The 21,177-nt window shown below is 50.5% G+C and overlaps 1 protein-coding gene across 8 annotated transcripts in view; it reads left to right on the forward strand.

Annotated features, from left to right (window-relative positions):
- Nucleotides 1-21,177, forward strand: part of TBC1D1 (TBC1 domain family member 1) — a 207,303-nt gene that overhangs the window by 183,433 nt on the left and 2,693 nt on the right. For all 8 annotated transcript variants that reach the window (XM_036019718.1, XM_036019712.1, XM_036019704.1 and 5 more), the window contains 4 exons: nucleotides 3,728-3,972; nucleotides 6,324-6,483; nucleotides 12,673-12,842; nucleotides 19,334-19,507. In XM_036019718.1, coding sequence (XP_035875611.1) covers nucleotides 3,728-3,972; nucleotides 6,324-6,483; nucleotides 12,673-12,842; nucleotides 19,334-19,507 — 749 coding nt within the window. The remainder of the gene's footprint in view (nucleotides 1-3,727; nucleotides 3,973-6,323; nucleotides 6,484-12,672; nucleotides 12,843-19,333; nucleotides 19,508-21,177) is intronic.

Raw genomic sequence — 21,177 nt, forward strand, 5'->3', positions numbered from 1 at the left:
CTTGGCACTGCCTGCTCCATACCAGCACAGCTTTTCCTCCATAGTCAGGTGGCAAGTGGCTCCTCAGAGTGGACCGCACTGGCCGGGAGAAAACAGCTTCTCCCAGGGCTCAGCAGATGATACTTAGCAGATGGTTCTCGGGGCCTCGGTTCAGGGACCCGCCCCACCCGTTAAGCCTGGTTTCTGTTATATCCATTTGTGCAGCCCTCTCTTCTCCGGCTCTCCATCCTGGGTGGGCAACATGGGCGGACAGGCCTCCTGCCTTCCAGCTGGACCTCCTGCTCCAGGTGTGGCCACGCTGAAGGCTGCCAGTGACCCTGAGCAACTGGCTGGACACCCTCTTCAGGCTGCACTTCATCCCCCACCTTCTGCCACTTCAGCTGCTGCTCGAGCTGGCATCCCAGCCTGGACACCTCCCAGGAGGCATCGCCTCCGCCCCATGGCGCTGTACAGCCTCTCCCAGGATAGAAGGGTCGTAGCTGGGACAGCCCTTGAATAGGTCCAGAAACACGGGGACACCACGCAATAAGAGAGAAGAGCTCCGGATCTCCCCCCATGTCGATCACTTATCATTTTGTGGATCTGTGCTTCATCAGTCAGTAAAGCGGTGGCAGAGTTTATGTGCCCTGCAGAGGTCTGGGGAGCCTTTTGGTGCATTTTTGGATGGATTTCTAGAGACCCTTTCCCAGTGACCCCTAAACAGGGTTAGCCACGCCCATGCTGCAGTGAGAGGTAAAGCATGTATCTAAAGACATGTTTAGGTCATGGATCCAGCATGGGAGCCATTGTATTGATTTCTGCTTCCACTTAACATATTTTAACCAAAGGTTTCAAAGCTTCCTGGTATCTGGAAGAACAGGCTCTAATCCAAGTGTTATAAAAGAGAATTTTCCCTGTGCTTCTTTAGAATCTGTAAAAGATGAGAAGAGCGGCCAAGAGGAAGGCTCCGCCAAGGGAGTTTGAGATGACTAAATATAGCTGGGCAGGGCGAGTCCCCCTTCCCCCTCCCAGCCTGGTAGTGGGCCTCACTGGGCCGGGAGTAGGGGGTGGCCGAGCCACGGAGGGCTGCGTGTCACGTGCTGGGAGTAGGGGGAGGCTGTTCCTTGGCAATGGGTGGGTGCCCGTGGCGAGCACCACCTTCTGTGTCATCTCGGGGTTGAAGTCCTGTGAGAAACTAAAAAGCGTTGATGGTGAAAGACAGAAAGGTCCCTGTAATTTGTCATACCGCAGTCTTGTTACATAGCACACCTGTCTTTCCCATTGGGGGCTTTGCTCTATGGAGGTCCCTTGAACAGGCGCAGCTTAGGAGTCTGACAAATGCATGCATAGCTACGCATAAGAGTCTGCCGTTGTCTCGTGGTATCCAGACCACATCATGCAGTATTTATTTGATCCTTCTAAATATGCTCTTCGACCTCAGAGTGATCTAACTACATGTGGGTGACAAAAGAAGAGAGTAAGGCGGGGTGTGTCTTCATCCCTTTCATAGAGGTCTGGAATCTTCCCACATCCTGCGAGCAGGTCAGTGGTGTGCTGGCCAAGGTTTAATGGCCGCCTCCCCGCTGCCCCTCAGAGGAAGCCCTGGTGTTGCGTCTGTAGATGTCCGTCCATGGTGGAAACACGCCCGCCCTGCTCCCAGCTTGATGTCGCTGATGGTGGAAGTGAGCAGAGATGCACATGGAGCCGACCGGAGCCAGTCCCAGCAGCCACTGGACTCGGCCAAGTGTTCCCTAAAAGCAGTCCGAGTAGAGGAGGGCTCTGCCTTCTTAATCTTCCCCCGGGTCATTCGGGGGCGATGCGCCTGATGCTTCTCGAGTGCCCCGTGCACTCCGTGCCCTGTGGGAAGCACACGGTTTGGAGCGCCGGTGTGGCCTGGCCATGGGTGACCTGGCTGTGCCATCAGACTGCCACAGTGCCCTCCTCCAACCGAGCCTTTCCCAAGAGGTCCCTGTCGGAGGCCTTGGCACAGGGCATGGGAAGCACGTGTGTGGTTCCTGTTTCACGCTGGCTTGCTGATCAAGGTTGTATGTTTGGCAGAGTTCCACCTAAGGTTTGCTCTCAAATAACAGGCTGCTCAGGAGCAGGCCGCGGGGAAGACTGATGTCACCACCGCTGCAGGCTGCCTAGGGAGCTCCCTTCCCCAAACAGGGCGCCGCGTTTGCAGGGCCAGTTACAGATGAAAATGCAGAGCCCACTGTTGAATTAAGAATTTCAAGGTGGCGACAGCATTAAACCAGCACGAGGCCCCCCGGAGCACAGAGCCTGTGTGGCTGCGCAGGGCACACGCCATGAAGGCCCTGCCCCACATCTGGCACCTGTTGAGTGGCCAGAGTGGCAAAAGTCACTTTCCAGGCTGCCTGCGCATCCTCTTAGGAACCTTGCTGAGTGAGAACTGTCCTCTCTGCAAGCAGGGCCAGGCAGTGTGAGCCTTGTTTCTGTGTGGTGTGGCATCGGTATGAGGTATCTGATGAGCAGAAATGATAACACTGAAGGATTCAACTTAAAGTCAGTTAAACCTTTCCTGGTGTTCCTGCATGCCACAAGACCCCTGTGTGTTCTGCCACCCGCACCTATTTGAGACCCACAGAGAGTGGCGCTGTGCATGCCCCCCAGGGCTGGGGCGGGGCAGGGTAGAGGATGGAGCTGGGAGTGTAGGCGAGGAGGTGTGTGTGCAGAGCTCTACTGAGGAGCTCTTGGTTACTTTCCAGCAGTGGGATGACATGTGTGAGGTGTGTTTTGGGAACATTTGTGGGGAGAAAAGGAGTGAATGCAGGATGAGGAATCAGGAAGGTAGTAAGGGGACTGCTGCTGTTCAAGTTCAGATAAACTGTTCTGGATTGAGAAACGCTTTCTCACGAGGCTGAGGAGCAGGAGTATGCCTTTTTTTTTTCTTGGCCGAATAATTAAGCCAAACAATTAACTTGTGGTGGAGATGCACCCTCTGCCTCTGCCGGTCAGACGAGGCCAGGATGCTCACCTGGGTCCACACTTGGCCCTGGCTGAGCATTTCCCCCCGGATCAGGCACTTCTCTGGGCCCTGGAAACCCACTCCCCCACCAGCCACATTCCAGAAGGACAGGGCGAGGCCGGGTTTGACAGGTATTGGCCACAAAAGCCTCCCAGACAAAAGAAGTTTTTAAACCTCCTCTGAAAACCAGCTTTTTGTGTAAACAATCAGGATGTTGAGAACTTATTTTTTAACCTCTTTGTGGAAAGAAGGTCCCTGTTTTATGTAAAAGAAACACCTGCTCCTCAGTCCATTTCAGAGTACCACTGCCTGTGGTTTAAAGGTACAGAAATAACGCGTGAGGCCAGAAGCACTGGCAGGCACCACACGGGCAGCATGGGGAAAGCTGATCCAAGATCGTGTCACCAGGCTGGGCCTTTGGGCCACCTTTAGATGCTTCGGGGACAGGTGCTGCTGAAGAACCACAGCTGCCTGCTCCTCTGTGTAGGGGACCGACAGCTCTCTTTTTGCTTTCGATTGGAATCCAGGTATCTGTAGAACCTCAGGTAGCTCTGATTTCCTGCACCGCACAACAGCACGAGTACTCACTGAAGTGGTCATTGCAAACATTATTCCAAGAACAGCCAGGTGACCTTGTGTGCAGAGCTGACTTACAATATCCAGCTTCTAAAAAGCTGTTGCTTTACCCCGAAGCCCATCAGAATCCTGTTCGACAGGCTTTCTCTTCTAAAATTATGACTGCGTGTTTTGTTTTCACAGGGCGAACCTTTCCGACACATCCGTACTTCTCGGCCCAGCTGGGAGCGGGGCAGCTGTCGCTCTACAACATCTTGAAGGCCTACTCGCTTCTGGACCAGGAAGTGGGGTATTGCCAAGGCCTCAGCTTTGTAGCAGGCATTTTGCTGCTTCACATGGGAGAGGAAGAGGCGTTTCACATGCTCAAGTTTCTGATGTTTGACAGGGGACTGCGGAAACAGTACCGGCCAGACATGATTATTTTGCAGGTAGATGCTCCTTATGTTTTTGATGGAGACACATGTTGAAATGTTTATGATTCCTTTCCAGGTGTAGCTAAGGATCTTTTTCTTCTTTTTAAATTTTTATTTTTAAATTACAGTTTATGCTCAGTATTATTTTGTAGTAGTTTCAGGAGTACAGCATAGTGGTTAGTTATATACCCAATATTTCCAGCACCTACTTGGTACCATGTGTGGCTGCCACAGTGTTATTGGCCATATTCCCCGTGCTGTACGGAGGAGCTTTTCCACCAGCATTTATCATTGTAACAGTGATCTTTGCTGAGAACTTGCTCTCTGCTGGTGTCACAGCAAGTGTTTCACAGATGCTCCTCTCCTCACTAGCCCTGAGGAACACACTGTTCATCGGCTCAATTTATAGGTAGGAAAACTAGGACTCAGAAAGGTTATAAAATTTGACCAGGTCATATAGCTAGCAAGTGGCCATGTCGGGATTTAAATCCAGGCCTGGCTGAGTCTAGGGCCCTCCCTTTTATTCCCCATCAAAGCATCTTCAGACTACCCACTTCCTGCCTCCTGCTGTGTTTGCTGCTTCTGTGCCAGGGATCCAGGGGTCAGCTCACATACCACGTCCCAGGAGATGTACGTCCCCTGACTTCTACCCCAAGAATGCTGGATCACGATAGCCTGCCTTATTTCTCTTGCATCACAATCTCACTGCCTGAAATTACCTTGTTTGCTTATGTGTTTATTTTCTGACTTTCTCCTTAGCCTATGTTATGAAAGGGGAAGGATTGTACCTGTCTTGGAGCTGCGTCTGCAGTTCCTAGAACAGCAGTGCCTGGGTGATAGGGAGACCCAGTCAATATTTGTTTTTGGTTTTTTAAATTTAAGATTTTATTTGTTTTTAGAGAGGGGAAGGGAAGGAGAAGAGAGGGAGAGAAACATCAATGTGTGGTTGCCCCCGGTGTACCCCCTACTGGGGACCTGGCCCCCAACACAGGCATATGCCCTGACTGGGGATTGAACCAGTGACCCGCTGGTTCTCTGGTGGCGCTCAGTCCACTGAGCCACACCAGCCAGGACAGTATTTGTTAAATGAATGAGTGACAGGAGGGAGGTCATATCCAAAGAAAAGTAAACACAGCAGTGTGTTTTAAGTGCCAGGTGCTGACTGCCACCTTCAGAAGTGGGATAACTCTGGATTCTGCTTGAGAAATATTCCTAAATGTTGGGCATATGTTTGTGTGTTCATTTGCCAGTGAGGTACTGCGGTTTCAGAGCCTCAGTGAAGTGTCATTGGAAAGTGTACACGAGCACTGAGGACTCTTTCAGAGCACCACACTGTGTGGTTAAACGTCCAGTTCACCTCCACCTGCGAATAGGAACCCCGTGGGTGTGACCCTTACAAAAGGAAGCCACTCAACTCACTGAAAGATTTTAACCCCCATAACACTTTCCATACCTACTGTCATGTTCTTCCCGCTTTCTTCCCATTGGCTTTAGTGTAGTCCCACCTGCCATGTAAGGGAGCAGAATTTTCGAGTTTTATGAGCATGTAATTTAGTATTGTAAACACACAGCTTTCAGGGGAGGCTCGTGGCCATGGTGATTAGAATCTTTTACATCCAGAAGCCACGGCTGGTACTTCAGGGTACCATGTTGTCTGGCTCTGGAACCTGTTTTTCCGGTTCAGACCACATGTATCCTACTTGCAGCATCTCGGGAGAGACCGGCCGCTAGGTTAGCATTGCCCTGGGCTCGTCACGGGGCCTCCTCCCAGGAGAGGGAGCCCTTTATGCTGAAGCTCAACTTCAGCTGGAAAAGTTGTTTTTTCCGTCTTGAGATAAACACTTCTTTTTTGTAATTTGCCCAGGACCAGGGATCTGTCTACTACATGTTGTGAACCCACAGAAAGCCCACTCGTCCTGCCTCATGAGCAATGTAGGGGCCCAGGGGGGTTCACTAACTGAGCAGATACAGTGAAGTCCGTGGGCAGAGTCCTCACGTGCGCTCCCTTCACTCCCAGCAGGGAGGCTGGCGTCCCACTGCTGCTTCCCCTGGGTTTGAGTTTTGCTGGGAGTGTGTGTTTGGAAGAGAATTTATGAAGTGCTTCCACGAGATGGAAGTTAGCTTCTCTCGGCCAAGGACACAAGGGCACCGTAGGAAGAAAGGAAGAGGTCGTAGACCCGGCGTTACTGTTCTGGGCCTGCACCCAGCCAGGCCTTGCATGCAGGAGGCGCCCGGGAGGCTCTTGGGTGGATAAATGAGAAGCTGAGGTCGAATGACACCATGAGCTACGTAGAACGTTCCAGGTTCTGACAGTTCTGCACTCCCGTCAGACAGCGAGCGCTGACACTGTGTGTGCGTCCCCGCAGATCCAGATGTACCAGCTCTCCAGGCTCCTTCACGACTACCACAGGGACCTTCACAGCCACCTGGAGGAGCACGAGATCGGCCCCAGCCTCTACGCTGCCCCCTGGTTCCTCACCGTGTTTGCCTCCCAGTTCCCGCTGGGCTTCGTGGCCAGAGTCTTCGGTGAGTGTGTGTGAAGCTGGCAGAACCCGCGTTCTCGTGGGGGATGAGAACCTCGGGCGGTCACGCCACAGTGAGTCATCTTACTCTTCTGCCCATGTCCTCCACAGAGCAGGGTGCTGTTCGGCACTCTGCGTTTCCTTGGGGTTGGGTTTCACCGCCACCGGACTCCCTACGCGCCTTCACCTTGTGGGATCAGACTCGAGTCCCTCGCCACCAGGCGCTCCCCCTGGAGCGGACAGCTGAGAGCCTCGGCCAGGGAGCCCGGGGAACGCTCCAGGGGACGCTTGTCAGACTCGTCCTTCTCGGTCTCCCGGGCCTGTGACGCTGCTTGTCCCAATTTCAAGTGGTTTTAAAGTGTGTTTTATATTCAGTCACTTGATAGCTTTAAAGACCTATAACCCTATCACCCTTTTTTAGATTTGTTTTTAGAATTAGGGAGCATCTTGAAAGGGATGTTCACTAACATAGAGAGAACACTGTGTTGGGCAGTTTGGGGTAGACGGCTTGAATATCCAAATTGTAGAAATGCTAAAATTTGCTTTTGAACATTATATTAAGTTGTCTTCTCATGCCCCACGCCCTGCCCCCGAAGTACTAGATTTCTGTTATTATCTGCTTCAGAAGTTCCCGTTTGGATTTACTAGAAGAATCTATGTTCTTAAAATCTTCACCAGCCCCCCTCTTCTTTAACTGTTTCTTTCCCCAAGTGGATTTTCAGTTTCTGTCCCTAAAAAGAGGATGTTCAAAAGAAGAAAACAGATACTCTCTTCCTGGTTAAATAGCAAGATTTCTTGAAGGATTTACACTATAGTTAAAAAAAAATAACTAAAAGCCTCAAAATTGTCTGCTCAGCTTACAAAGAAGAGAGTCACAGAAACTCCTAAGGTCTCTGGCCGGAGGCTTCAGTCTTTCTTGCCCAAAATTTCAGGGTGTTTTCCTTTCCTTGCTCCAGAAATTCAGAGAATCGCTAGTCACTCACTCGCCTTTTCTCCCCCTCCTGCTCCGTTACCCGGTTTTCCGCACGGGGCGCTGGGGAGCAGTGCAGCTTGCAGGGCTGGGAGGGAGGGCTGCTGTGCCTGATTGGGAACAGCTCACGCATCAAATGACTGAGTGCAGGGGACTGCACAGGAGGGCCACCGCTGAGCTGAGCTGTCGCCGTGCCTGGCAGGAGGCTCTGCAGCTGCAGATAGTTCCGGGGCTTGAGGGCCTCACCTCTGAGGAAAACATCTTGCCTTAGGCTGCGTAAGTGGGCAGGAGGCACTGACAACGAGCGAGCAAACTGCCTTGGAAATGGACACCCGGAACTCTATGAAGCTCATCTGCTGCCTTCATAAATAGAAGCTGGGCGCTGTAAAGGTGGATATTTCTCGCTGTGTTCTGTAGTCCACGCTGGCCACCGGAGTTCCTCATCCATTATCCGTGAAAACCCGCACATAAAGATACTAGTGTCCTTGTCGTTCCCGGGCCTCGCGGACCCCTGTGCGCGGAACGCAGTCCTGCTGGCCTGGGGCCCAGGGCTCCCCAAACTGTAGGCAGGAAGGAGGGACTCAAGGCAACGCTGGGTTGTGATGTCATTTTGCAAAATAACACTGTTTTTTTTGCACAGTCCATTCCATCTGTCCTTAAAAACAATTTTGTGAGCAGTTTCCATAGAAAAGGTATTTTTTAAGAAAACCATTTGTGTACTTAGCATTGGTGACCTGAACCCTGTTAATTAGTAGACGACCTCTAATTAGGTGTATGCTACTTGGAGGGACAGCTGCCAGTGAGGCATGTGTCTTACCCTTCACCATTAAGGCGCCTGATAATCACACTTTTCCGAATGTCAGCCCTCCTGTCCGGGTGTCACATCGTGTGAAATAGCCTCCCCCTGCCACCCCCCGTATTTTTCTAGTTTGGGTATAGAGGGCTCCCTGGAAGACGCTGGCGCTGTTCCCTTTCTAATCGTGTCTGCCTTTGAGGAAAAAAGGACCAGGCTTGCTCCTAATGGAAGAGGAGACTCCTGAAGCTTTCTGTAGAACGTGCTTCCAAGTAGGTGGAGAGGAGATCGAATAAAAAAACCAAGGGTTGGGCAAAAAGCACAGAAGCCCCCTGTGACATAGGGAAGGATTCGGAGAGGCCCAGGACTGAAATAGACTGGGCAGACAAGACTGTTTGCACAGCCTGGGAAAAGTGCTCTCTGGTGACGCGATGCAGTGGTGATGAAGCGAGTGTTCGCCAGATTGGCTCAGGCTGTCACCATCTTTCACCTCCCTCCTCCCTGCTCCTGGTAGGAGTGTAGGGTGTCGCAGCTGGAGGGCTGCAGCCTCCCAGAGGACGTTAAGGAGAGTGAGTGCCCTTGACAAAGACAAAGGTGGCTAGAAAAGGGCCGTGGTACAAGTCCGCCCACTGTACCAACCTGTGCTGGGTGTTTATCGGTCCCCCCACCCACAGGAAGGTTGCCCTTGTGCATCATGGGGAATTTCAAAGAGTTCCCATACCCATTAGCACAATAACAGGGCTGGCCAAGTGCCTTCAAAAGAAAGAGCTTTGAGTTGTTCTCAGCAAATAATTTGCAAAGTGGTGGAGTCAGCTGAATTTAAGGTTCCCTTTACTTCCTGCCTGTTGAAACCCTGCGCCTGTTTCTAGGTGGCTTGAGAGAGGGGAGGAAAAGGAAGCAGCCAGTGCTGTGAGCTGGGTGCTCCAGCAGGTTCTCGCGCAGTGACTTGCCACTGTGGGAAATTAAATTACTTTTCCAAGAAGATTATTGTTTTCTTACAAAAAAATTTCAGAATGTAAATATGTAAGGGTTGGAAAATGGGCAAAAAATGAAAATAATTGGGTTGGGGCAGTGGGTTTCAAACTTTGAGGGGGCTTTCCTCCAACACTGCCGGCACAGGCCTTCCTCGCGCACCGGAGCGAACTCCTTCCTTGAGGCCTCCCCGGTCCGACAGGAGCTCCTGGGGCTGGGCTCTGCCAGGCTCACGAGGGCAGGTAACCGGCTGGCTTGTCTTCAGAAGGACAGGCGCCAGCCGTGGCCACCCAGAGTGCTGGAGGAGCAGGCAGCTGGCAGCGTGCACTTGTGAGCATGCTGTGGGGGTCAGCGTGGTCTCGGCGCTGGCACTTCAGGAGGTGGCTTTCTCTCTCTGAAGCTAACTAACCCCCTTAAGGGTTAGTTAGGATCAGACCCATAACCTGGATCTTATTAACATCAGCTTCTTACCAGTGCTCTGGCCCACTCAGAAAAAAAGGAACAGAGGTTGCTTTGGTGACGCTGCTGCACTCTGGGTGAAGTTAGAGTGGCAGGACCTGGCCCCGAGCCTTGGGGACCAGGCCCCCCCTCCGTCTGCCTGCAGCTGGAGCTCTTGACCCACCCCACTCGCCCCACGCTCCCTCCTCCCCTGGTGTGGTTGTATTAACGCCTGTCTGCATTCACACCCTCTTTCCCTTTGCTCAGAGTGTTGCTTATTCCCTGATTTCTCACCTAGCGAGTCTCTGTTGGTCCTTCAAGACTGAGTTTGGCCACCACCTTTCCTTGGACTTGTTTCTTCCCTTTTGGTCTCCAAACTGCCTGGGCAGAGTGCTTCTGCAGTTCGGCCTTTGTTCATGACTGATTCCCCAGGACCCAGTGCAATGCCTGGCATGTATCAGATGCCCAGTGAATGCTTGTGAACTTATATTAGGGAAACATCTCAGCAGGTAAGAGTGCTCTTAAGGTGCTGAGAAGAGCATTAGGAAAGACTATTCCTTTTGTGCTACACTAAATACAGACTGTTATACCCAATGCAAATAACATATCCAGAGTTACATTTTATTTTGTTTTTTTTTTTTTTAGCATACCAATGAAGAGAGCTTTAAAAAAAAAAACTTTCCGTGGGCTGGGAACCAAAGTGTCCCAGGTTCGATTCCCAGCCAGGCTACATGCCTGGGTTGCAGGCCATAACCCCCAGCAACCGCACATTGAAGTTTCTCTCTCTCTCTCTCTATCTCCCTCCCTTCCCTCTCTAAAAATAAATAAATAAATAAAATCTTTAAAAAAAAATTATTTAAAAAAAAAACTTTCCAAACTTTCTTTTGTTTTTTCTTATAGTCCGGAAAAGTCTGAGTTTAGAATCATAGGAAGCACTGCACTAATCAGATTTGTTATAGAAACCAAGTTTGTTGTGAAAACTTGGAACTCATTGTTAACCTTAAGAGACTGCCGGTATGGATAACATATTTGATTATGTTCAGAAAGTTCCCCACTGATTGTTTAATTCCCTTAGATGTGGCACGGTATCTAATTTTTAAGTTGAATTTATTAGGATGGCATAGGGTAATAACACTGTATCAGGTCCAGGCGTACAGTGCCGTAATCCATCAGCTGTATATTGTGTATTGTGCGTTCACCACCACACGTGGCGCTCCGTCTGGTTTTGAGATGTCTGCCCCTCAGAGGCTGCAGGAATGGAGCCGCAGCAAGTCTGGAAGTACAGTCCGTTCCCTGGCCCCTGCCTGAGACGCCTTAGATATTTCTTCTGATGAATACCATCAGTTTTTCTTCAGCTATGAATGTTGGAAGGCTTAGTGTCTAAGCCACAGACTCTTCAAATTTACCTTTTTTTTTTGGAGATATCTTTTCTGTTTAAAAATACATCTTGTTTATAGTGGTATTTCAGATCTTTTTTTACTTCCTATAGTGGTGAATTACATGGGAAAGCTGTATATTTTATAAGCAGACATTTCACAGGACAGTTCTTCCATAGCACCGCTCAGCCTTCAGAGATCAGTTCTTTCATTTATCTTTCCAGCCTCCGCTGCCAAACCAAGGGGGGAGGCAGCCGTCGGAACTTCCTGGTTCCCTGGGGCCGCCCCCAGCCACAAGCAGTTAGCTGTGAAGTTTGTGGGAACCGGGGCCCTGAGCTCTGAGAGGGGCAGGCTGGGCTCAGCAGCAGCATCGCTCAGGGCTGTACTCAAGCCTGCACCGAGGGTGCTCACGTGGTTCAGGCCTTCGTGAAGGTCACACACGTTTGCAGGGCAGACCTGCCAGCGGGCATCGAGGTCTAGCCTGCGCGCTGTCCACAGACCGCTCTGACCCGACGCCCTTCCCACGCACACAGAGGCACCGCGCTGGGGATTCTTCCCCTCACTTTCTTTTGTCCTCCTTGGCTTGATGAAGTGCATACCTTCTCTGTCTCTTCATTATCCTGCAGCCAAAAGGGAGAAAAATATTGACAGTTGCCTCTAATTAGATTGATGTTCTCATCTTTAAAATTTTATCTTTCCATATATACACACACACATACACACACATATGTGCACATACATACATATATACATGCATATGTATTATTCCAGTTCTTAGGTAACCTGCCTGAATCTAGTCACCCAACTGTTAGTTACTACAGCTCTGCTTTAGCCCCAGGACACTTGGACTCTCCTTCGCCACTGGCGTCAACTCTGTTGAAGAACAGGAGCCAGAGCTGGGCTGGCTGTCACCCCATTGCCTCGGCCACGTGCCCTCCCTCTCACTGTGTACAGTCAGTGTGGGGCTTGCTAACACAGGGGAAAATAGGGCAAGAGCTAGAAAATGACTCTGGCAGTGTTCTTGGACGTCCTCCGAGGAAGATGATTTTTACTCCATTATTCAGCCGACATTCAGTATGCTTGTATTTAACAATGTACTTTTGGAGCTCAACAGACATTTTACAGCCTTTAGAGATCTTTTAATTCAACCTCTTATTTCAAAATAGAGAAAGCAGGCTTTTTTTTTTTTACTTTATCTCATGCTGTATATTTAAATGTTTGTATCTAAATGCTATATGTCTGATGCTGTATATCTAAAAACCTGTGTTTTACTCATAAAAACATATGTTTTAGTAACTCCCTTGAAATCTAGAGCATCCTACAAAAATAGAATGATAAAAGGTTTTTTTCTCAATTTAACTTTTGAAACATGTTTGAATTTAATATATTTTTGGAGCAAATAAAAAAAATTATCCAAACCTGTGACAAAATCGTAGCAGTGTATTTGCCTATACTTCTTTTATTAATTGCAACATTGTGTTGACAGCCCCATCTGGAACACTCGGCTCCTGCAAGGGAAGTGGAGCTGGCAGGCTGGGACCGCGTGCCCCTCAGCCCGGCCCTCAGAGCTGGGGGGAGGGAAACGAGTGGGCTCTCATCACAGACGGGTCTGGCTTAACTGTCTGCATTTCTGTGTTTTCCCAGATATGATCTTTCTTCAGGGGACGGAGGTCATATTTAAAGTGGCTTTAAGTCTGTTGGGAAGCCATAAGCCCTTGATTCTGCAGCACGAAAACCTAGAGACCATAGTTGACTTTATCAAGAACACGCTGCCCAACCTGGGCTTGGTGCAGATGGAAAAGACCATCAGTCAGGTACGATTCAGTCCTAACCTTTCAAAGGGCTTCCACAGTCTTGGGTATGTAGAAACATTATTATTATTATCATCATCATTATTATTTTGAGCAGGACCTATTTCCTACCATTTTGTGTTCCGGGTAGCATCTTGCATGATGCCTGGCATGTAGGAGTCATATCGGAAATACATGTTAGTGGTTAAGTGCACGTGTGAGTGTGCATGTGTGTTTGTGAGTATAAGTGTGTCACGGAAACACCACAGCAGTGTTTAGGTGTGATAACCAGCACAGATGATCAGTAATCTCTTACAATTAAGAGGTTTCACCCCTAGTCATTTTTTTCTTCTAAAATATATACATTTATTTAATGTTGGCTTTTGTAGAATACTTTTTTTTATTTTTCTGCTGAAAATATTATTTTCTAAAAATGACTCTTTCATAGCAAAGTTATAATAGAGTGTATATATTTTATGTCAGTTTATTCCATGGTGTGTGCGTCTTATTAGAAGTCCCTCCCACCTCTGTGATGACAGCACCTCTGGTTTCTGGGTGCAGCAGAACCATCACTCTCTGAAGTGCTCGGGGCGAGGAGTGACTTGAGCCAGGATTTGCGACTAGACCAGTTGTGGAATGGTCTAGATTCAGGATGGGAGGAGATCTGGACTTTGTTTAAGGAAGAATCTTCTAATAATGATTGCCAACTACGAAGGCCTGAGCTGCGTGGCAGAGGGCGAGGTCACCCTGGAGGCACCCAGACGCTGGGTGGCTTCGGGGCACTGCAGAGTCAGCAGCCAGGCCGCTCAGAGCCTAGAACTTACCTCACCTGCTGCAAATAGGATGAACACATACAGCAATTCGGCAAAAACAAATAGCAAGATAAAGCTTAAAAAAAAAACCACCTTTATTCTGAGGATTTCTGAGAGTCCAAGAGGAGTCAGTCCAGTGGTTCTGGAGGCTGCGCACGCTGGTGCAGAGTCTGTCATTTCCTGTGCCACCCGGCCTTAGGTGCTGAGCCCAGAGGAGGAGCGGGAGGGGCGGTGTCCCGCCCAGTCCCGCTGTGGCTCTCGCACGTTTCCCTGCGCCTCTCCGAGAGAGCGGCTCTCCCCTCTGCACCATCGTCTTCGGTTCATTGATAGGCTCTGCCTCACTCTGTGTTTTATGTCCCTGGCACGTCTCTTTGTATGTGAATATCTCTGGCTTGCTGAGGCCCCACTTTTGCCAGGTTCTGTGTGAATCTATAAATACACATGATCTCATCTGATCACGACTGCACTCCTGAGAGGCGAGGCGGTTTTAACCCACGAGGAGCCTCGGGCCCAGTGGACAGTGAACTGGCCCACGGTCGCCCTGCTGCAGAATGGAGAGAGGCCTCAAACTTGGGTGCCCTGGCCTTAGAGTGCTCTGGCAGCTACTCAGCACGCACACTCAGCACTCTGGGTGTCGTTTCGTTATGGAATTTCTCTTTCTTTTACCTGGATGTTAATACCAAATTCTCTACCCTTTTGACACTTTAATTTCTGGCATTCATGTGCTTTTATTCCTTTTGGAGCTTCCATTGCATGGACTGTGTTATGGCTGCCAGGCAAATGCAGAGCCTCGGTCGCCTAATCCAGAGACCATGTCCAGTGGGCGCCTTGGTGCTGCTCCCGACTCCAGGGCACGCAGCGTCAGCCGGCATTCGGTTTACCTCCTGGATACTGCGCTCTAGGGAAAAAAAAAACGCTTCCTCCCCTTTCCTGCGAAGGTAGTTATGGAGGTGATCGGGTGCCCTTTAAATGTTGGAAGAACGGACGTGGATACAACATGGGGAGAGAGCAGCTCTGGGTGCACCTGATTTGTTCTGGCAGCTGTTAGACCACTGGCTCCTAGATGACTCTGGAGCATATATTATAATCCCCACTTAACGCTGGGCGTGGAGAGAGTAACATGCCCACACCCTGCGTTACGTGGCAGAGCCAAGGATGTACCGTGTCCAACACCAGAGCCCACCCTGTGCAGAAAATAAGCATGCAGTCCAGTCACCACAAGTGTGGTTAGAGCTGCGGTGGTTCTGGAGCGAGGCTCAGGGAGCCGGTCTGGAGGGGCGAGCGAGTGCTCATGGCTGGGAACTGAAGGCGCGCGGGTCAGCTGGGCTGAACGAGTGAGGCAAGGCAGGAGCCAGCACACGCTTTCTGTAGAGGGCCAGAGAGTAAGGCTAGAGGCTTTGGGGCAGCGAGGTCCCCAGCGCAACCTCTCCACTCTGCCTGTGCAGTGCAGAAACAGCCATAGACAATCCGTATAGGATTTGAAGTGGCTGTGTTGCAATAAAACTTTATTTACGAAAACCCGCAGTGGGACAGATTGGGTCCATAGGCTGTAGTGGCTGACCCCTGATGACAGCACATGCAAAGGCACAGGTGTGAGGAAACAGAGGGAAATTCCAGGTGCCTGCCGTGTTTGGCTTGTGTGTGTGTGGTGGTTGAGGTCTCAGGAGTTGTGTGGGGAACACAAAAGTCTACATTTTGGGGCCCAGGTTTTTATTCTGCCAAAAGGCTTGATGGGAAACTCTTAGAATGTCAGGTGGCCCTTTCCTCTTTTCTCCCATGTTTTCCATCTGGAACTTGCCATCTCTGCTAGGCTTACTGCCCTCTGCCCTCCAGAGGGAGCTCTAATCTCAAGTCTTAGGCTGAGGCTTGAGGCCCGAGGCCCAGCACGCTTCCTCTGCAGCCTGAGAGAGCCCAAGGCTCGAATCTTGGAGGGCCACAGGGTAGATGCGATAGAAGCAACACAGTCATTGCAAACAACTGTCCTTTGCGTGGATGGGCAGAGTCCGGGGCGTCCTGGGTGACGGCCTTGGCTCCATGTCATTAAATGTCCTCTCTGTGGACCCTCTCAGCTTGAGCAGCTGGGACAGCCTGCATGTGGGATGGGAGGGAAAGCAGCTAAGGACTGGGCCCTGGAGCACTGGCTCAGTGTGGACAGGCGCCTCGCAGCAGCCATGGAGGGGCAGGTCCAGACCTGAGAGCCCAGGACAGGGGGACAGGGGTCTCTGAAGGCTCTGTGGAGTTTCTCAGTTGAACATAAGCCATGAAAATCCCTGACCCAAGAAGAGGGGAAGCCCTGGGAACAAACAAACTAAGAGAACCTCAGGTTTGCACTCTTGTCATAGTGAGTGTCGTCTGCCTACGCAGCCCGAGTTCGGAGTCAGGAAGGAGAACGGTGTCGCAGGGGGGCTTTGGGAGGCAGGGCAGATGGCCTGTTCTCAGCATCCTTCGGGCTCCATTCAAAGTGTGGCCCCAGCCTGTCAGTGTATCATGTAGGAACTTGTTAGAAATGCAGAATCTGGGGCCCCACCTAAGACCTGCTGAGTCAAAATCTGCATTTTAACAAGATCCCCCGGGGATTCACACACTGGGGACCATTTGAAAAGCTCTGCTCTGGGCAACGTCAGTGTAAACACACTAGACAAAGTTGAGCTTGTAGGGTGGAAACCAGAATCTTAACAAGGTCCCTTTGTTCAGAAGGTACTCCTCAAAATCAGCGGCCAGGCTGCCCCTTCTGCCTTTGGGAGGAGCCCTTGCCGCTTGAGCAGTCTGCAGTGCTGAAAATGAGTGCTTTTGTAGAAGGCCCGGCAGCGCCAGACCCAGAGGGTGTGGTGGGGTGGGAGGGATGCTTTGTTTTACCACTGGCGTTGTTCAGGGTCCCTCGCATGTGGTGGTAATAAAAAGCAGACCAGCTGTTAGTTGGGTTTATTATTGTTTTTAAATTCAGTGCAGACACCTCACCCCCGTACCTGGGCTGACTGCTCCACTCTCTGGCCTTTGGGGTGCCACTGCGACCAGCAGATGGGGGCAGGGTCTGGGGCGGGGGCAGGGAGGGGATGTGGCTGGCTGTGCAGACGCCAGGGTCCACGGCTCCGTTACGCAGGGTGTCCACGGCCTGCAAAGGGAAACTCCGTCTCCAGTAGCGCGTGAGCCAAGAGCCGAGGCCGTTCCCTGAAGAGGAGATCCAGCTAGTAAACAATATCTGGGAAAATATTTAGCTTCGTGCATAACTTAAATGTAAATAATATATAATGCTTTACTGACTAGATTAACCAAATGGAATTTTTAATGCCAACGCGCAGTGCCGAGGGCATACTCTGTCTGGCACACACGCACGCTGCCAATGCTTTGTGTGCCTGATTGTTCCCATTTGGGAAGCAGCTTGGCAGCACGTCTCACAAACCGGTAAAATATTCATACCCTTTGACTTAGTAATCCCATCTCTTGGAATTCATCCTTAGAAAACAATCCAAAATATGGGGAAAGCCATATGTACAAGGATGTTTAGAGTTGTCATTTATAACAACAAAAATTTGCAAGTAACGGAAGAGCCCACACTTGCGGGTGGATTAGTGTGGCTGTGATGTGTCGAGTTGGTAGAAGAGCGTGAAGCCATTTCTAGTTACGATTGTGAAGAATGTGGAGCGACTCAAAAAGGCGTTGTCTGAGGACCGGGGCCCCTTGTGCCACCAACCACATGCCGCCGTGGCTTGGGATTAATTCTGGGGCTTAGCTGCAAAATCCAAGGGCTCTAGTGTTCTGGCAGCCAGGAGATAATGGTGCAATTAAGCAGAGATGATTACGACCGGAGAAGGTTCCTAGGTATTAATGGGGTCCCTCCACCCCCAAAGAGTTTATAGCTTTGGGCACAGTTGAGAGCCATTAACCTTAGCAGATCATCAATCTGTAAAAGGCCAGAGGTTTCATTCCCAAGTTTTCCAGGTTAGGACCACCTTTAAAAATAAATCTTGGTGGGGGAAAAAAAAGTATGTGTGGGACATTTATTCTGCACCATATTTCTAATCACACACTAATGCCACGGCGATCTCAGTTTTAATGTTGGTGCATTTTACTCTCTCTGAGCTGCTCAGAAGCTCCGTGATATGGCGTCCCTCATGCTTTGCCGAGGCACGAGGTTGAATGTGAGGGTTTTGCAGCCAGTGTGCGGAAGCGGCTCCCTGAGCTCAGAGAGCGCCTGCCTTTCCAACTTGCCTGGCGTGCGCTGCGGACCTCCATAGGTTGTATCGTGTAACTCCAACAGCAGTGTGGGGAGGTGCCCCCCTGCTGGAGGCCACATGCTGATCCTGGGAGAGGTCAAGTGCCTTGCTCAAGGTCATTCAGGGAGTTGCCAGTGGAGCCCCGATTTGAGACTAAGTCAAAGCCTCAGAGTCAGTTTCCGTGACTGAAAATAGAGATGCTAATCTCTGCTGACCTCCCGGTCACTCTGCGGGACAGCAGAGCATCGGGTCCTTACGGTAAACTGCTCACACACATGCCCCGAATACAATGTGCATTAGTTCTTCCGCACAGGACAACTTCTGTGCCTAATTAGCGTTAGCCATTGAATTAAGTTGAAAACCAGGAAGCTGAGAAATTAACCTCAGGGAAGGCAAACTAAGATGGTTATGAATGGTGAGAAAGTAAACATGGTTTTTGAACATTGATTTCAGGGAAGATAGGACGCACTGGTGTTTGCATGCTAATGAGTGCCATCAGGGGCACTGAGTTTTTCATTGATTTCAACTCTGTTGGTCTTTCTTTCTTAAGGAAGAGTGCAGTGAAGAGTTGGTTTCTGCTCTTGGAAAGCCTAATTTAATTTCAATAAATGTTCATTCTGATCATGCTGGCTTTTTTCTGTGGTGACTGAATTCCCGAGTCGCCCCAGGTCGATGGCGGGTGCTGAGAGGCACACCCGTGGGGCGCTCCCATACCAGCACGGGGAAGGAGCGGAGACGCCTGGGGCAGCTGCTGCTGCCCTCTGACCCCTCTCCAGCCCTGCCTCCGTCAGCTCAGCTCCCCAAGACAAAGCCCAGACGCGAACAGCTCACTCACTCGTGCACTGGGAGTTGTTTTTCACACGGGTGGTTTTTTCATCACTGTTACTATTATGGGAAGGAAGGCCGCTCAGGCATTGTTTCGTATTCACTCATCTGTGTGGGTGACTTTTGGGTCTGGGCTCATTTCTGCAAGTCCTGTGTACAGAGAAGGTTTTCAGTAAACAGTTCCATTACTTAGCTCTTCTTGTAACTCTGAAAACCCAGCTGAACTATAATTAAACTTTGACTCGGTGACTGGGCAAAGCGGGCCGCGAGCCTTTGTTTTGTCTCCTCCCCCTGCCCCACAGTGGATGTGTCTGACCCAGCACAGTGTTCGGAGAAGAAGGAAATGCGTACTGGAATAAGAGCTCAGAATAAATTATTGTGAGGCTTTTTGAAAATACAGTTCTGGCTTTTGGAAAATGAGTATCAGAGACCCACACTTACCGTTATCTTAGGGTTATTTTTCAATGCTGCTTATCTTTTCTTCCCAAGTCAAATTATTGTTTTCTCAGTGCAGAGTTTTCCTTAAGTATCACCAGTGCACCAGGCATAGGGCAGGCGGTCAGTGGATGCCCGTTGGCATGGTCAGGCGTGTACATGTGTGTATGTGTGTGAGAGAGAGGTTTTTCTCACTTTCAGTGCCTCATGACGTCTCTGCGTTTCACAGGTGTTCGAGATGGACATTTCTAAGCAGTTACAAGCGTATGAGGTTGAATACCACGTGCTTCAAGAAGAACTTATCGACTCCTCTCCTCTCAGTGACAACCAAAGAATGGACAAACTGGAGAAAGCCAACAGCAGCTTGCGCAAACAGAACTTTGACCTCCTTGAACAGCTGCAGGTAGCGCGTGTTCCTGAGGCAGCGTCCCGAACCCGAGTGTCTGTGGGCGGTTCATTAACTCGCCCAAGGCCCCTGCAGGCAGGGCTTTCCCACGCCCGCAGGCCCTTTCCGTCCTGGGTCTGCCTGTAGTTGGGATCAAAGCTATCCCAGGAGGAGGGGGCCTCTTTTTGGCAGCAGACAGCTCGCCCTTTGCTGAGGTCAGACAGCCCTAGAGCTCGCTGAGGGGCTGTTTCTGCAGTTAGCAGGAGACAGGCCCAGAGATGAACTGGGGTTCAGGGCAACACGGTGCTCGCGGCTGAACGCCAGCTCTTGTGCTGTGAGTAATGACGAGAGCATCAGAGGCTTGCGGTTCCGTGAGCCAAACCAGCTCGGTCCACTGAGGGAGGCAGGGGGAGGAGAGCGACCCCGAAATGTCCCTCAAGAGAGAAACCACAGCAAGTGACCACGAATGAGACCAGAGTCCTTGGTGCGTCTGCCAAGGTGTGATGCATGAAGGACCCAGTTCTCCACTCCGGAAGCTTCCGTCTTCACATGGATGCGTGTGGGTGAACCCGCTGCAGAAAGGCAGGCGCAGGTCGTGCACGCAGAGGGGTGATGTGGAGCGGCCCAGAGACCCGCCCTTCCCAGTCTCCCACCCACGCCTCCACCCCGGGCAGACCGCTGACCTGCTCTGTCTGATCCCCTCACGGGTGTGACGAGCACAAGGGTATTCCTAACTGCTCAGCACACGGCCCCTTTACCAGCCAGACGGAATAAAGGAACCGTGCAGTCTGCTTTTCTAACATTGTAAATGGATGGTGATGCTGTCAGAATTGTGGTGTGTTTAGAAAAATTTTTTTTTGAGTTTCTACAGAGAAAAACACATATTCCTCCCCCACAAGTATGTATTTTATGGTGTTCTTGGGCTGACCTTAGAATAAGCTTTCCATCCTGATCTGAGACTCTTATTTTTCTCCGTAGGAAGCTGCCGCTTTGCAGACAGGAGCTTGGTGGTGATAGGAGAAAGGCCAGCATTTGAGAGCCTAATAAATCAGCCTTGTCTGAAATGCCTTTCTCTCAGCAGGGATTTGTCCCCACAGACTGAGTAGATATTTACTGTAGGGGAACAAAGAAAAATGCTCTCCCCAGCCAGTCCTAACTACCTGTCACATTCAGAAATTTAGCTGCTTTTTCTCTCCCAAGATTGAGATGTCCTCCCTGAAAGTGTGTCCGGGTGCAGCCTCTGCAGGACTCTGGAGCCGCCGCGTGTGGGGAGGGCTCCAGGGGAGAAGGAGCCTGACCCAGCCTCCAGGGGTCCGCAGGGCAGGTGTTTTGGATGCCTCCCAAACACACAGTGGGTCCCTGATACCCAGGGTCCGGCAGGAGCCAGGCCTGCTGGAGTGTGGTCGGTGAGGTACGGGGATGTCTTGCCCGAGATGGACAGCAATTTGAACATTTCACCTAGAATGCCATACAGTGTGCTTGAGTGTGATATTGTTATGTTATGGAATTACACGCTTATGATTTTACAATAAGAGATTTCGCAATAAAAAAAAAAAAACAGGGGGGTGTTATTTGTGCCAGACCCTGTATCACAGGATGGAGGCAAATCCAAGAAGCCGAGACTTGCACTGGAAGCACTCAGCTTGGTAAGACGGGCAGTGCTCAGACAGAAGGCTCACCTTGCTGGG

Source organism: Phyllostomus discolor, chromosome 1, assembly GCF_004126475.2.
Source record: "Phyllostomus discolor isolate MPI-MPIP mPhyDis1 chromosome 1, mPhyDis1.pri.v3, whole genome shotgun sequence".
Classification (NCBI taxonomy): Eukaryota; Metazoa; Chordata; class Mammalia; order Chiroptera; family Phyllostomidae; genus Phyllostomus; species Phyllostomus discolor.